The sequence below is a fragment of the Clarias gariepinus genome, chromosome 8, assembly GCF_024256425.1.
Source record: "Clarias gariepinus isolate MV-2021 ecotype Netherlands chromosome 8, CGAR_prim_01v2, whole genome shotgun sequence".
Taxonomy (NCBI): domain Eukaryota; kingdom Metazoa; phylum Chordata; class Actinopteri; order Siluriformes; family Clariidae; genus Clarias; species Clarias gariepinus.
In genome coordinates, this window is record NC_071107.1 from 24,801,473 (window position 1) to 24,814,878 (window position 13,406).

At 40.3% G+C, this 13,406-nt stretch overlaps 1 protein-coding gene across 3 annotated transcripts in view; it reads right to left on the reverse strand.

Annotated features, from left to right (window-relative positions):
• The window catches only part of LOC128528557 (echinoderm microtubule-associated protein-like 4), an 86,903-nt gene that overhangs the window by 45,606 nt on the left and 27,891 nt on the right, over positions 1 to 13,406 (reverse strand). For 2 of the 3 annotated variants that reach the window (XM_053501458.1, XM_053501457.1), the window contains exon 1: positions 2,825 to 3,158. The exons of the other annotated variant lie outside the window; for it this stretch is intronic. In XM_053501458.1, the coding sequence (XP_053357433.1) occupies positions 2,825 to 2,894 (70 nt within the window). In that variant the 5' untranslated portion in view covers positions 2,895 to 3,158. Of the gene's footprint in view, positions 1 to 2,824; positions 3,159 to 13,406 lie in introns of those variants that run through there. 3 annotated transcript variants of the gene reach the window in all.

Genomic DNA, 13,406 nt, shown 5'->3' on the forward strand with positions numbered 1-13,406 from the left:
AACGCGCGGAAAGATGGAAACCTAATCAGAGCACCAAAACTCGCGGTAAATCATGATGAACCGTACTTACGGCCACAGCACGAAACTGTGTAGGTGAGATAGGGGTATTAGTAGTTAACAGATTATGGGCCAAACTTCACTGAGTGATGATGGTAGAATAATTAAAAAGGTCTTGACTAAAACAACATGCATGAGGAATCACAAAGGAGTTTACATTTTCTGCAGTGGAAAAGTACTTACTTTAATCAGAAAGTACCGCTGTAATGTAACTGATTACTTTTTAAAGACAGTAATTGTGTAATGTAATTAGTTACTTTAAAAAGTACCGTCCCCAAACACTGCTAATAAATCATTTATAATCAGCAAAGAGTATCTTCTATGTATTGTACACCATAATTATGCCACTGTATAGCAGTTTTTGAGCACCGTCGTCTAGCGCCTCCCAGGTGTGTGTGCGCATGGGGTTTGCATGTTCTCCTAATGCTTGGTGGGTTTCTGGGTATTCCGGTTTCCTCCCACAGTCCAAAGACATGTATTAGGCTACCTGGCGTTCCCAAACTGCCTGTAGTGTGTGATGACGCGCGTGAATATTGACCAGACGTCTTACAAAAATTGTAGAAATAAATATCTCCACGGCCCCCAGGTGGATAGATGGATGGATGGATTGATGGACAGCAGTTTTATTGTATTCTATACATTATATTAAATAATAAATAAATTTCACATCAGCAATGTAATTACATGGTATCAGAATTATAGCCGATATTAATTACAGTCCGAGCTTCCTATTATATCCATGCATCTTTTAAGTCATCAAGAAAGCATGGAGAAGTTCTACGGCGAAACATACCGGACATACAAAACTCTTTGGAATAATCTGTGGCTGAAAGGGGAAAAAGAAAAAAAAAAAGGGTTATTGTCCTTGTGCTTACAATACACTTGTATGCGTCTGTCAAATACAGGGTTTAAGGATCCGTATACAGTACGTCCTGACCAGAAGAGGAAATTGTAGTTGAGTTTCTTGGCGTGCCTGTAGATGGCGATGATGAGAGTGTAAGACAGACAGATAAAAGAAAAAGCATGCTGTAAGGAGATCGTGATTGCTTGCTTTGCTCATTTCTAAAAGACATAAGGATATTAGGCACCCTAGGAAATGATGAACCGTCAAGCTCTTTGTGACATGTTTGTGCAGATCTCTGATGGTTCAAAAAGCATATTTCCAAATGAACAGTACTGGTATAAGTAGATATGACTGATGTTACAGTGTAGTATACAGTATTTACAAGTAATTTCAATGTGACTGGTATATCCTATGCTGCGACTCACGCGTCACTTCATCTACATACGTTTGGGTTCGTCTTTGTACTCGATGAGGAAAGTGCGGGAGAGGCTGATGAACTGGGAAAAAAGGAGGGATGTGGATAGAGAGAGAGAGAGTGTCAGGTGATCGGAAGATTAAAGAAGAGAAGGAAGCAAAGCCTGGGGGAAACACAGGTCTGTTACAAAACAATGCGCTGGATTGTGTGGACCAAACTGTCCAGCCTGCAACCTGGAGGTTTAACTGTAACATTCAAATGAATGGTAAATGTTACCAGAATACACACGGGGATGCTGCCAAAACTCACAAGCTACATCAACACACACACACACACACACTGCAACAGATGTTGCTGCACTGGTTACTCATTGACCAACAGTTCCTATAACCGCCATGTTATTATGACAAAGAGAGGAAGTAACACCCGTCTTCACTGGCCCATGAATTCACAGTCACAGTGTGTGTGTCTGTGTGTGTGTGCCTGTTTCATATCCTCTGTACTAAGAGTCAGTCAGACAGCTCATGTTCACCACCCCACTCAAACACACACACACACACACACACACACACACACACACACACACACACACACACATACACACACATACACACACATACACACACATACACACACATACACACACATACACACACATACACACACATACACACACATACACACACATACACACACATACACACACACACACACACACACACACACACACACACACTCCCCCAGGCTGGGGTAGGGGCGAGCAAGGTTGCAAAATGTCTTAATGACAGAACACCTGAAGCCGCTTTTCTCACCCATGACGCACGTATATGAAAATCTTAAAAGCTTCTTAAAAGCTTTATAAAAAAAAAAAAAAAAAAAAAAAAGCAAGTAAATTTTATATATCTGCATTAAAGAAAAGTGTCACTTATCATGGAATTAGAGAAAAAGAGGGAAGGGGAAAAAAACTTTGGTTCGTTAGGAGTCTTAAAGCATGAACAATATTTAAGAAAAAAAGGTGAGGAAAAAAAAAAAAAACTGTGGCATAATTTAAATCATAATCATAATATCAATCTTCTGGTGTCCAATCAGCAGCCTCAGTCTGCTATGAAGTAGTCCAGTCTGCTATGAATGAGACGCTACCGAGGACTTCGAATAGAGGAAGAGAAGTGGCTTCCCTCGAAGCCACACACACGCGCACAGACACACACACACACTTGCCAACTTGCCAGCAGACAAAATTTGCTTGTGAAAAGCTTAGAAATGCAATGCAACAAGGAAAGAGTGTTACTCATATGAAACTTTTTCTTCCTGACCACACAAGTGTGCCCGCAAACACACACACACACACACATATTCATGCACAGAATTTAGACCAAGGCATAGCTGAAATAGCACAGCATAAGGAAGTACAGACCTCTCTCCGTTCCGTAATTAAGATTCATAAGCACACATGCTCGAAAACTTTGCACACACACACACACACACCTCCCCCGATCCTGCGCTCTTACCCGTGCAGTGGTTGTTCAGCACGACTGTAGAATTGCAAGCAGGAGCCACACTTGCTGAACCGTCCTCCATACTGCTCACGCAAACGCTTCCCGAGTTGTGTGTGTGTAAGAGTGCGTGTGTACGCGCGTGTGTTCTCCTTGCGGCTGCACGTCCTTGGTGTTAAGGTTCCCTTTCTCTTTCTAGCTTGTGCAAGCCCTGTTTCCTCTTTGCAAAGCTGTCCTTTTCTATAGAAGGTATAGAAATGCTGCCTTCTCTTTCTCTCTCTCTCTCTCTCGCGATGCAGCACTGCACACGTCTGCCCGCGCGCATAAAGCCTACGGAGTGAGTGAGTGAGTGAGGGAGGAAGCGAGTGCGCGGCAAGAAGAGGAGGAGATAGGATAAAAAAGAAAATCTTGGTTGGTTTAGGGAGTGGCCAAAACTCTGCTCGCACAACTTTAACCTCTGCTAGTCTGCCATGCACTCTCTCACTCACACACACACGTGTGATTTTTACTCACTGTGCGAGAGAAAGCGGGAGACAGAGACACACACACATACACACTCACACACACAATCATCACATACTAACACAATACATTTTCAAACACAATTAGAATAAACTAAATGACACAAAAACTCATGAAACTACTGAAGCTATGGGAATAGACAGTAAGATGCGGTGTTATCTGGCCCCTAACAAATTATCTGAACACAAAGCTCAAACACTTTGACTCAAGACCCGAGTACAGACTCAGCAGTGCACACTCAATAAAAACAGACGGAGCTGCACTTTCTTACTCATCACTTCTGCGCGGAATTCTTTACCAAATCCAATAAAAATCGTCCCTGAATTGAATCGCCTCCCAGACCCAGACGAACTGCCCCACCTACTGGGGGAGCACAGAGACTGTTAGCAGCACAGGACACACACCTGCCACCAGGTGAGGGGCAGTGAGTGACCACATCATGTCATATGGCACACACAGACACACTTATACATTCACACACATGCACTGCTCATTATTATCAGTAGTAGTAGACTGTAGAGTTTAATGTTAATGTTCCATATAGTTATTTATTATTATTTTTATCTAATACCATTTAATTTAATATGCTTAAATTTTCCCTTTTTATTGATTTATTTTTCTTCCTGTTGTTATCTTCGGCGGCACGGTGGTATAGTGCCTAGCACTGTCGGGTCCGGGTTCGATTCCTGCCTCTGTGTGCATTTAGTTTGCATGTTCCCAAATTGCCTGTAGTGTGTAAATGAGAGTGCGAGTGTGTGTACGTGTGTGTGCCCTGCGATGGATTGGCACCCTGTCCAGGGTGTACCCTGCCTCGTGCCCTAAGCCTCCTGGGATAGGCTCCAGGTCCCCACAACCCTGAATGCAGGATAAAGCAGTACAGACGATGAGCAAGTGAGTGTTATCTTCTGACTTATTTTGCCAAAGTATAGCTTACTTGTCAATACTTGTCAGGCATTAAAGATGCAAAGCAATTTTGAATCTTGAATCTTGCGAAAGAGAGAGAGAGCGAGAGAGAGGGGGACAGGGAGAGGGGTGAGGGCAGAAAAAGGGGGAAACCACATAGAGGTGTCAAAGTCTTGCCCCACACACACACACACACACACACACACACACACAACACACAACACACATGCGCGCAAACACAAGCCCACAACTGTAAATCAGTTTAGCAGAGATGTGCTGACTGCATGTTTAGCTGTGTCGGTAAAACTGACCATACAGGAACAACCTAACGACTTTCTCAATGCAAACCGCTCAGTTTCACACTGAATTAATGAATCCACTACACTATCCTAACTCTTCGAATGTAGTTACCTCTGGATTAATAGAACATCCGTTATCACTTTTAACAAATGAATCAATAAAGAAAATTCCTTTTGCGTTTTTTTGTTTTATCTAGGCGAACAGGAAACAACTGGGCAAATGATCTCATTAAGCAGATGTTTGACAAATTGAATTAAATCACCTCAAAAGTATTTACAAATGAACAAATGCTTAAGTTATTGGCACACCCTACATACATTCTCAACTATGCATGAATTACTTGTAATGAATGGCAGAATTGTGTAGTTAAATAATTGGACAGGTCCATACTACATTCTTGATTTTTTATTTAATTAATTATGAAGCACTAGTAATCCGTTTTCTTTATTTTTATCTGACTCTCACTCACTCATTTACTGTCTATACCGCCTTATCCTGTATACAGCGTCACAGGGGGTTTGGAGCCTATGCCAGGAGACTTACTGTAGGGCATGAGGTGGGGAACAGCCTGGACAGGGTGTCAATTCATCACATACACACTCACATACTCATTCACACACTACGAGCAATTTGGGAACGTCAGTTAACCGAATCTGCATGTCTTTGGACTATGGGAAGAAACCAGAGCACACGGAGGGAACCCACCAAACATGGGGAAAAACATGCAAACTCCATGCATACAGACCCGAGGGGGGAATCTGGGAACCCGGACCCTGGAGGTGCAGCGAGGTGACAGCGCTAACTACTAAGCCACAGTGCTGCCTTTATTTTGATCTGATTTTTATTTTACTTTTCTTGCTAAATGAAGCTAATAATGCCCCTCTGTTCTCCCTCACTGCTTCAGCTTGAATGATCCTGCCCAGTCTCCCCATAACACCAAAATCAACGGCCAAGATCTGCTTGTTAATTTGTTGAATTCAGCGCATGCAAAATTTAACTAACCTATTTATTCATCCTTTTTTTTTTTTAAGTGTACATAAATTGAACGAGAAAACAGAGGGGTGATGTTTGCTCACTCTTAGCATATTTAGCTGATTTTTATTTTCCCCTTTTTACTAGAACTAGAATAGAGCCCGCGGCTCGTAGAACTAGTACGAGCCGCGGGTTCACGCACACCGATGAACAGCTTTATTTCAGTCATAAATACACAATCACATTTCAGCTATTCCAGTGACCATTTGACATATACTGTCTGCTATATTCTATATTTAATAAAACTGTATCGAAACAAAATTGTATATTTTCCTTATTTAAAATCGCTTCCGAACATTGCTGTTCATACGTTTTATGTATATGGAAAACCGTGAAACCTAAGCACAAACAGAAAGGACAAATAAAGGAATGTATGAAGCATTAACACCTTTCAAATGAATAAATAGTTACTGCATTATGTTTTAAGACATCCTTAATTAAAAGTTTTCTTCTAATTATATTGGTTTTATTATATTAATTATATTATATTGGCAAACAGGTTCAATGGACATTTCAATTGTATGCATACATAAAACATGGATTACATGGATCACATTTCCGTTGCTCCACTCAGGAGCCGGTGTGTAATCGGCACAGAATCAGAAATAACTGCTTCTGGTCACCAGTCTCACACCAGTGTCATATGGTAGCAAGTTTACATACTTACATTACATACATTCGTCAACTATAATTAGCGTTACTCTTCATTATTCCAACTGCAATGTCTTCAGAAACGGGAGTAAATATCGTTTATAATTCAATAAATTGGTGTTCCAAAAACATGAAAGCTGCCTTTTTGTTTTTATTAGATGATGTTAGTTAGCAACACAGCTGGATTCAATATGGTGCTGAAAGGCTACTGGCAACTTTTAAGCTAGACTGTTTTTTTGCATGTAAGTCAGTGCATGAGTTGGTGCCGTGAGTGAATAAAAAATAATACATTTAAATGCAATAACTTGGAGCATCCTGCATGTTTTCATATGGTTCTCTTGCACAACATACCCTTGGACCATTTCAAAAATGTATATACATTTCAAACAGATTATGAGAATATCTTTCTCCTCACTGGAGATAAAAAGTAACATTAGTAAAGCTAATGCGTAACATTAGTAAAGTTTCAGTGCAAAGAGCAGTTCAAAATGAAAGAGGGCGAGTAATGCACAGATGGGCTTCTCACCAACGAGCAACCTGCATTCGTGCATTGGCCTGCTAACGGCCCTGTAATCACCTGCAGCTGGAGCAAAACACATCCCCTACACATCCTGTAACCCTGAGGCTGTGGTCACACTCCATGAGTGTGTGCATGTCTGTGAATGTTATGTGTGTGTTAAATGTTATGTGTTAAATCAGAGAATCTTGAGAATGCGGTACAAAGTTTTATTGGACTTTGGACTACATGCAGTCAGCTCATACTCATGATCACGTTGCACTCAGCTGAAATCTTCAATTTATCGGACTGTTGAGTCGACGACAGCTTTTAAAAGAGAATGAGACGTTTAACGAGCCTATGCTTATGAAGGAGAAGAAAGGGGGGGGGAGATCTCTTTCGACGAAACACAGTACCAAATTTGTGCACATAAAAAAAAATATATATATATATATATATATATAAAATAACACTAAATTATTAAACTTTTATTTGAATTATTTAATGACTCTACTGACAAGTTTGTGAGAGCGTGTGCAAAGTGCTATTGTTGAATTGTAGCCCTACAGTATATATCGTTAACTGACAACAGTATCACCTGTGGCCTCCGGGGCAATGTAGGCTGCACAGATGGATAATCAGAAATACATGGTTTATGTCGTGTATTTATATATTGTGCTGTATTTAAAAAGAAAATGATAAAATGATATAACCTAGAAATACATGCATTCTACGCATGTTGAACAGTGGATATTCGTTAATCTCTCATATACCGAAGTAGCCCAGATAAACATGGTCTTGTTCTGCTCTGAAGCAATTTAAATACAATATTAGCTATTAACGTTTGTATTTAACTACTAACATAGGCAAAAAGCAAATACAAATAACAAGCAATTTCTTTTGATCAATCACAAAGCTGTAAACAGGTTTTTCCCCCCCTAGGTTAGCTCAGGTTTTTAATTTTCAACTTAAACCAAAATTGAGGTGAGTACAGTACAAGTACATTACAATAGGTGTTGGTCATTATAAACGTTCACACACCAAGCATGAAGTTTGTCACCCGGAACGTGAGTACAATGTAACTGTAAGTAACTGGCACTCCTCAACCCTCACTCCGCACAAAAAATGCATTCCAAAATGCATTCTAAAAAGTTCCACCGAGTTCCCGATACCAAAGAAGGAGGATAAGAAACAGTTAAAAATGTGGTATCAGAAACTGTAATATGCCAAACCGTTCACAGCATGCAAACGGCACTAAACCTCAAGACACATAGTGCATGGTGAGCTGAGATGAATCATCATGGCATACACACCCTCAGCACTGCAAACAGGAAAACAAAAAACAACACCTTACACCCCAGTGTAAAATCTACAGTCGAATTACTTTAATAAAACTTAAATGTGAATTCCTGTATGTCAGAGCAGGAAACATCAAATATGCAGGATCCCTTCTCTCCTGTAATCCTTGCTGAAACTCATGGAGGGTGCCAATAATTCTGAGCACCATGACTAGGTTTTCTTGGCTACATAAAAACTCTCCAGTGATTTGGATCAGTTATAGGAGGTTACATTCCAGTCTGATTTCACCATGTCACACTGACACACTTCCAACGCAGCAGTGTACTGAAAGTAGGTCAAAGGCCCCGCATGGAGACCCTCACACTCTCCTTGACACAGATACACACCCAATATTCTCATCCACCCTATTTTCAGCACAGGGATGGATTTGAGTTAAACAGCATGTGTAAATGTCTTTAATGTGCCATAATCAAGTGCTAATCAAGTACACTGCAATTCTTTTGGCCCTGTTACAAGCATGCATGTGTTTAGGAATCCTACAGACACATTCATAATTATACAACAGCACGGTTAAATGAAAAGCGGATGGGTCAGATGAGGTAAAAAAAAATCTGCATGATCAAACTGAGACATGAATGATATCTTAATATTAATGAGCTCGTTCTAATATGTTATTTTTTCTCTAACAACAGCTCAGGCGACACGGTGGCTTAGTGGTTCGCACTGTGGCCTCGCAACTTCAAGGTCCAGGTTTTAATTCCTCCCTCGGGTTTGTTTACATGGAGTTTGCATGTTCTACAGTACATGCAGATTAGGCTAACTGGCGGTCCCAATTTGTCGGGAATGTGTGTGTGCATGTGTGTGCGCGCCCTGCGATGGATTGGCACCCCGTCCAGGGTGTACCCCACCTCATGCCCCACGTCTCCTGGGATAGGCTCCAGGCCCTCCAGGCCCCCAGACGCTGTATATACAGGATAAAGCGGTAAAGACAAGGAGTTAGCAATAGCCTATACACGGAGACAGGGACAGCGGATACGCCACATATTAATAATAAGTAGGTTTAAAAAAAAATTTGGTTTAGGAGAGAGATAGAGAGAGAGAGAGAGAGAGAGAGAGAGAGAACACAAAAAAACAGGAAACAACTTGTCCCTCGGTTTAACTATAATCATGAGATAAATGTGTGATGTGTCATTCATTAATAAATTCAACTTTGTAATCCGTAGCAAATCACTGTGGCGTAAGTGAAATAACACACACCAGACCATGCTCTTGTGTATTTAACTTGTTATGACTTACATAATGAACAGAACTATTTAACACAAAGCAAAGGCTTTACATGACTCTACTACATGAATATTTCAGTCTGTAGCCCAACTGTTCCAGAATGTCACTTCTGGTATAAAATGGGCTCAATCTGCAAACATGACATCCCTGATTAGCGTTCTCTGTAATTTCCAAGTGCTTTCACACTACTGGCTGCGGCACGGAACCCAGAACACTTGACCCCAAATTCCGGTATGTTTGTGTAATCTGAACACTGCGTATACTGGAAAAGGTGGTCCCAAGCACAGTTCGTTATACTCAGTCCAAAACAAACACGAACGCCAACTGTACCTGAACAAATACACTATATGGACAGAAGTATTTGGCCAATACAATGAGATAGTTTCCAAATAAATGTACTTCAAGATGGACTTGGTCACCCTTTTGAAGCTATAAAAGGTTCAACTCATCTTGAAAGGCTGCACAGAAGATTTTGGAGTGTTTGGACGAGAAGGCCTGGCTTGCAATCCCTGTTCCAGTTCATCCCAAAGATCCTAGATAGGATTGAGGTCAGGGCCAAGTGGGCGGTCCAGTTAAGTTCTTCCACACCAAACTATAAAGATATCAAACCATGTCTTTATAGTCCTTGCTTTACGGCAAAGTAATGGTGGAATAGAAAAGGTCCAAAAAAAAAAAAAAAAGTTGGAAGCATAGCTCAAATGGTCCAACAGTGGAAACTTGGTGGTGGTGGTGAGGTGTGAGCCTCGGACCTGCCTATCCACAGTCCAATGCCTTAACCACTGAGCTACCTCTAACCACTGAGCTACGCTTCACTGGGGATTGATTAAAACACCTAATTTCAATAATTAACAAGTTTTGCCAAATACTTTGTTCATAAAGTTCTTTGTTTGATGTGCGCCGCCACCTACTGTACCCAAGAGTTCAAATTCCCTTTGAATAAGTGTCAAGGGTAAGGTAAGGGGGAGTAATCATATCCAGACACTGTGCAAATCAATCGTGCCTAGTGTGAAACAAACCTGACCTTATTGTGTAAGTGTAAGCTCTCTTATCCAGTGAGCTTCATATCAACCACCCACGTGTGTTAAAAAAAAAAAAAAAAAAAAAACACACACTCCATGGTAGTGCTGGCGCCTGTCTTTTTTTTTTTAATATTCAACAACCTTCACATGGGCTTAAAACTTAATGATTATATAACTATACAAACTGTGATTTGGAACTGTGTATTGGAAACTCATAAGTTAGGCAAAAAATTTGGATAACTATGATCATCCTCAGTAATACAACCTGCCAGATCCCTTTACAGTTGCAGAAGAGATTTTTAAACGATATTTAAACGATTCCAAATAATTATACAAGCCTAATTATGCAACAAACCATTAGCAGAAGACCAAAACATTTTTGACTTTTTTCCAAGCAAACCTGGGTTGGCTTGTTATACTAGATGTGCATTGCCCAAGCCAACCTTGCACGATTTATCTAGGCTTGGAACTGGCATTAGGCACACACTGACTTGTGCAACCCGTCATTGGTTGGGGGCGTTGCCACATGATGGACACTGGTCCAAAAAGGAATCCAGTAGTCTCACACTAAACAAGTACAAAAAGAAGGAAAAAAAGAAAATCACAAAAATCCAACCTCACAAAGCGGGTTTGATTTAGCTACCAGTAATCTAAGCAACAACACAACAAACCTGGAGAAAAAATAATCATCTTATTGCTTGTTTGAAAACAATGTAGGTAAAATGGCATGCAAAGGCATTGCACAATACAAAGAACTGTGATACATTCTTGTTTACTGTACTACGTTAAAGTTCCATTGAGCATGAAGTGGTTTGTTTAGCTGATTTCATTTAAGGAAACGTGGGCTGTTAATGTACAATGTGAAAGATAAAGCTGTTTCCTGCCAATATAAATAGAAGAACGCTGAACCATTTTATTTCTAGCTGTGGTCAATTATCGTAAGCTTTGTATGAAATAAAAAAAGCAAGGTTATTATTTGGGCCGTTATCTTGCAGCCTTATAAATGCAATTAATCAGTTTATTAAACATATAAATTCTGACACTAAGTGTGCAGAGAAGAGGCCATGTGACAAGAGGCCAGTTTTAGGAAGTGGTGTAACATGTGAGCATCGTGTTACCTCATACAGTAGTTTAAAAGGAATTTTTTTATTTTTATTTTTTAAATGAAGACAGCCTGGGGGGGGCACACACTAAATAAATAAATAAAAATCACATGGATGTAAGCAGTGTTAAAATTCCATGGTCAGCTGAGTGGGGAGTCATGAGAGTTAGGGGGTGTGTCCCCTTAGGGACCACTTAGGCCGAGTCTAAACGCTGTACATTGTGGTGTAGATGCACCATCCTCAAACACTTGACATGAAACATGAGGACACGTCTTCAGAGCTGTTAATACAACATGCCAACCCCCCATTATTTCACTTTACATGGCATCTCACACACTCTCTTTACTCTATGACAAGGCTCGTGCCGCACCCTGCATCCCAGCATGCCGCTGATATGTATTGCACATAAGTAGCACGGTAAAAGACACAGTCATTTCTAGAGAAGAAACTGACGCACTTGAACGGTGACGATGGAAAGACCCCACATAAAAAAAGAACGAGACAGAGAAAGCAGCAACAACGCAAAAAGGATGCTGCTTTCAAAGTAAAATCTGCCACGTTCCCCGAAAAACACATTCACCACAAGTGTGTGCAACTGATGTTATCTAAGCCACGGTGCGGTTCTTCTCAGCACGACTACACTCGGAATGACTAATAATCCTAAAGTGGTGCAGACTCGCGGCTTTGAAGACACTAAAAAGCACCTCTGAATTACCTTCGTTACAGCCCACTGCAATTACATCACAGGTAAAGAAGCCAAGATGCCAAGCCGATAGAACTTTGTGGTAACACACACACATGAACACCACAGGATGCATTACCTGGAAGTTATATGGTACGTGAACATATTTCAATTTCAATTACCGATTATTTATCTGGGCTGGCAATGAGATTCGAAGGTTTAAAGGGATTTTGTAGGAAATCTTAGGAATGTACCTAAGAAAGTGAACTCCTGAGGTCCTAGACCAGCTCTGGTTAGTGGCAGGATTCAGGAACATTGCTAGACAGTAGTTATTGCATCACAAACAAATGTACATACTGTACAGGAAACAACCAGAGATTGATGCATGTGTTTTGCAAAAATAGAAAGGGAGCTGTTTTTTGGGTTTTGTTTTTTTTCCTCTGTGTAAAAAAAAAAAAAAAAAAAAACGAAACTGATTATACTATCACTGGAATGTTGTCCGTGCAGACATGTAAGCTACATGTAACAACTGACTCTTCAATCCCTAGTCTACTGAGTACAGACACTCTGGATTTCATTTCCTCATTTATCTTTGAGCTCTGCTCTATCCTGATAAGGACTGCAATCGGGACACTATTAAGGGACACATCCTGTATGATGAATCAGGCTCATTGGACCCTAATATTTCACTAATAATGGGAATAATAGGGCAGTTTAACAATCTGTTGAATATGTTATATTAGTCATGGAAATATCGTTTTCCCTCTTGCTGGTATAAATACTGTATATCTTTTCAGTACGTTTGCTCCACTTGGGGGTAACAAGGTGACGTGACGAGTCTCTGGGAGTGAGAAGTTGCTTCCGGTCCTGATCTTATGATTAGTTTAAAAAATCTGGTAATACTTTCTCCATTGTGTGCACTCATGTGGCTTCCCTTTATAAACACTACCGTGTGTGTTGTCACATGAATTTGCCCCGTCCAGTCTGCGACATGGAAGCAACATGAAGGAGAACTCTTTCATTGCAAAAGATATTCCAGCTTAAACATTTGTGCATATTTACAGTATAATCCTCGTCAGTGAACTAAAAAGACAAAAGACATACAATTAATATAAATGAATAAATACTTTTATAAAATGAATTGATCATAATTAAGATACCATGTTTAGTTAATCGTGATATTGATTTGGGATCATATCGTGCCGCAATGATTCTGATTAAATGCTTTGAGTATGCATATCAAATTAGATAAACTGTGGAAGTCTAATCAGAATTGTATCATTCGAATTGAAGAAATGTTCAACGG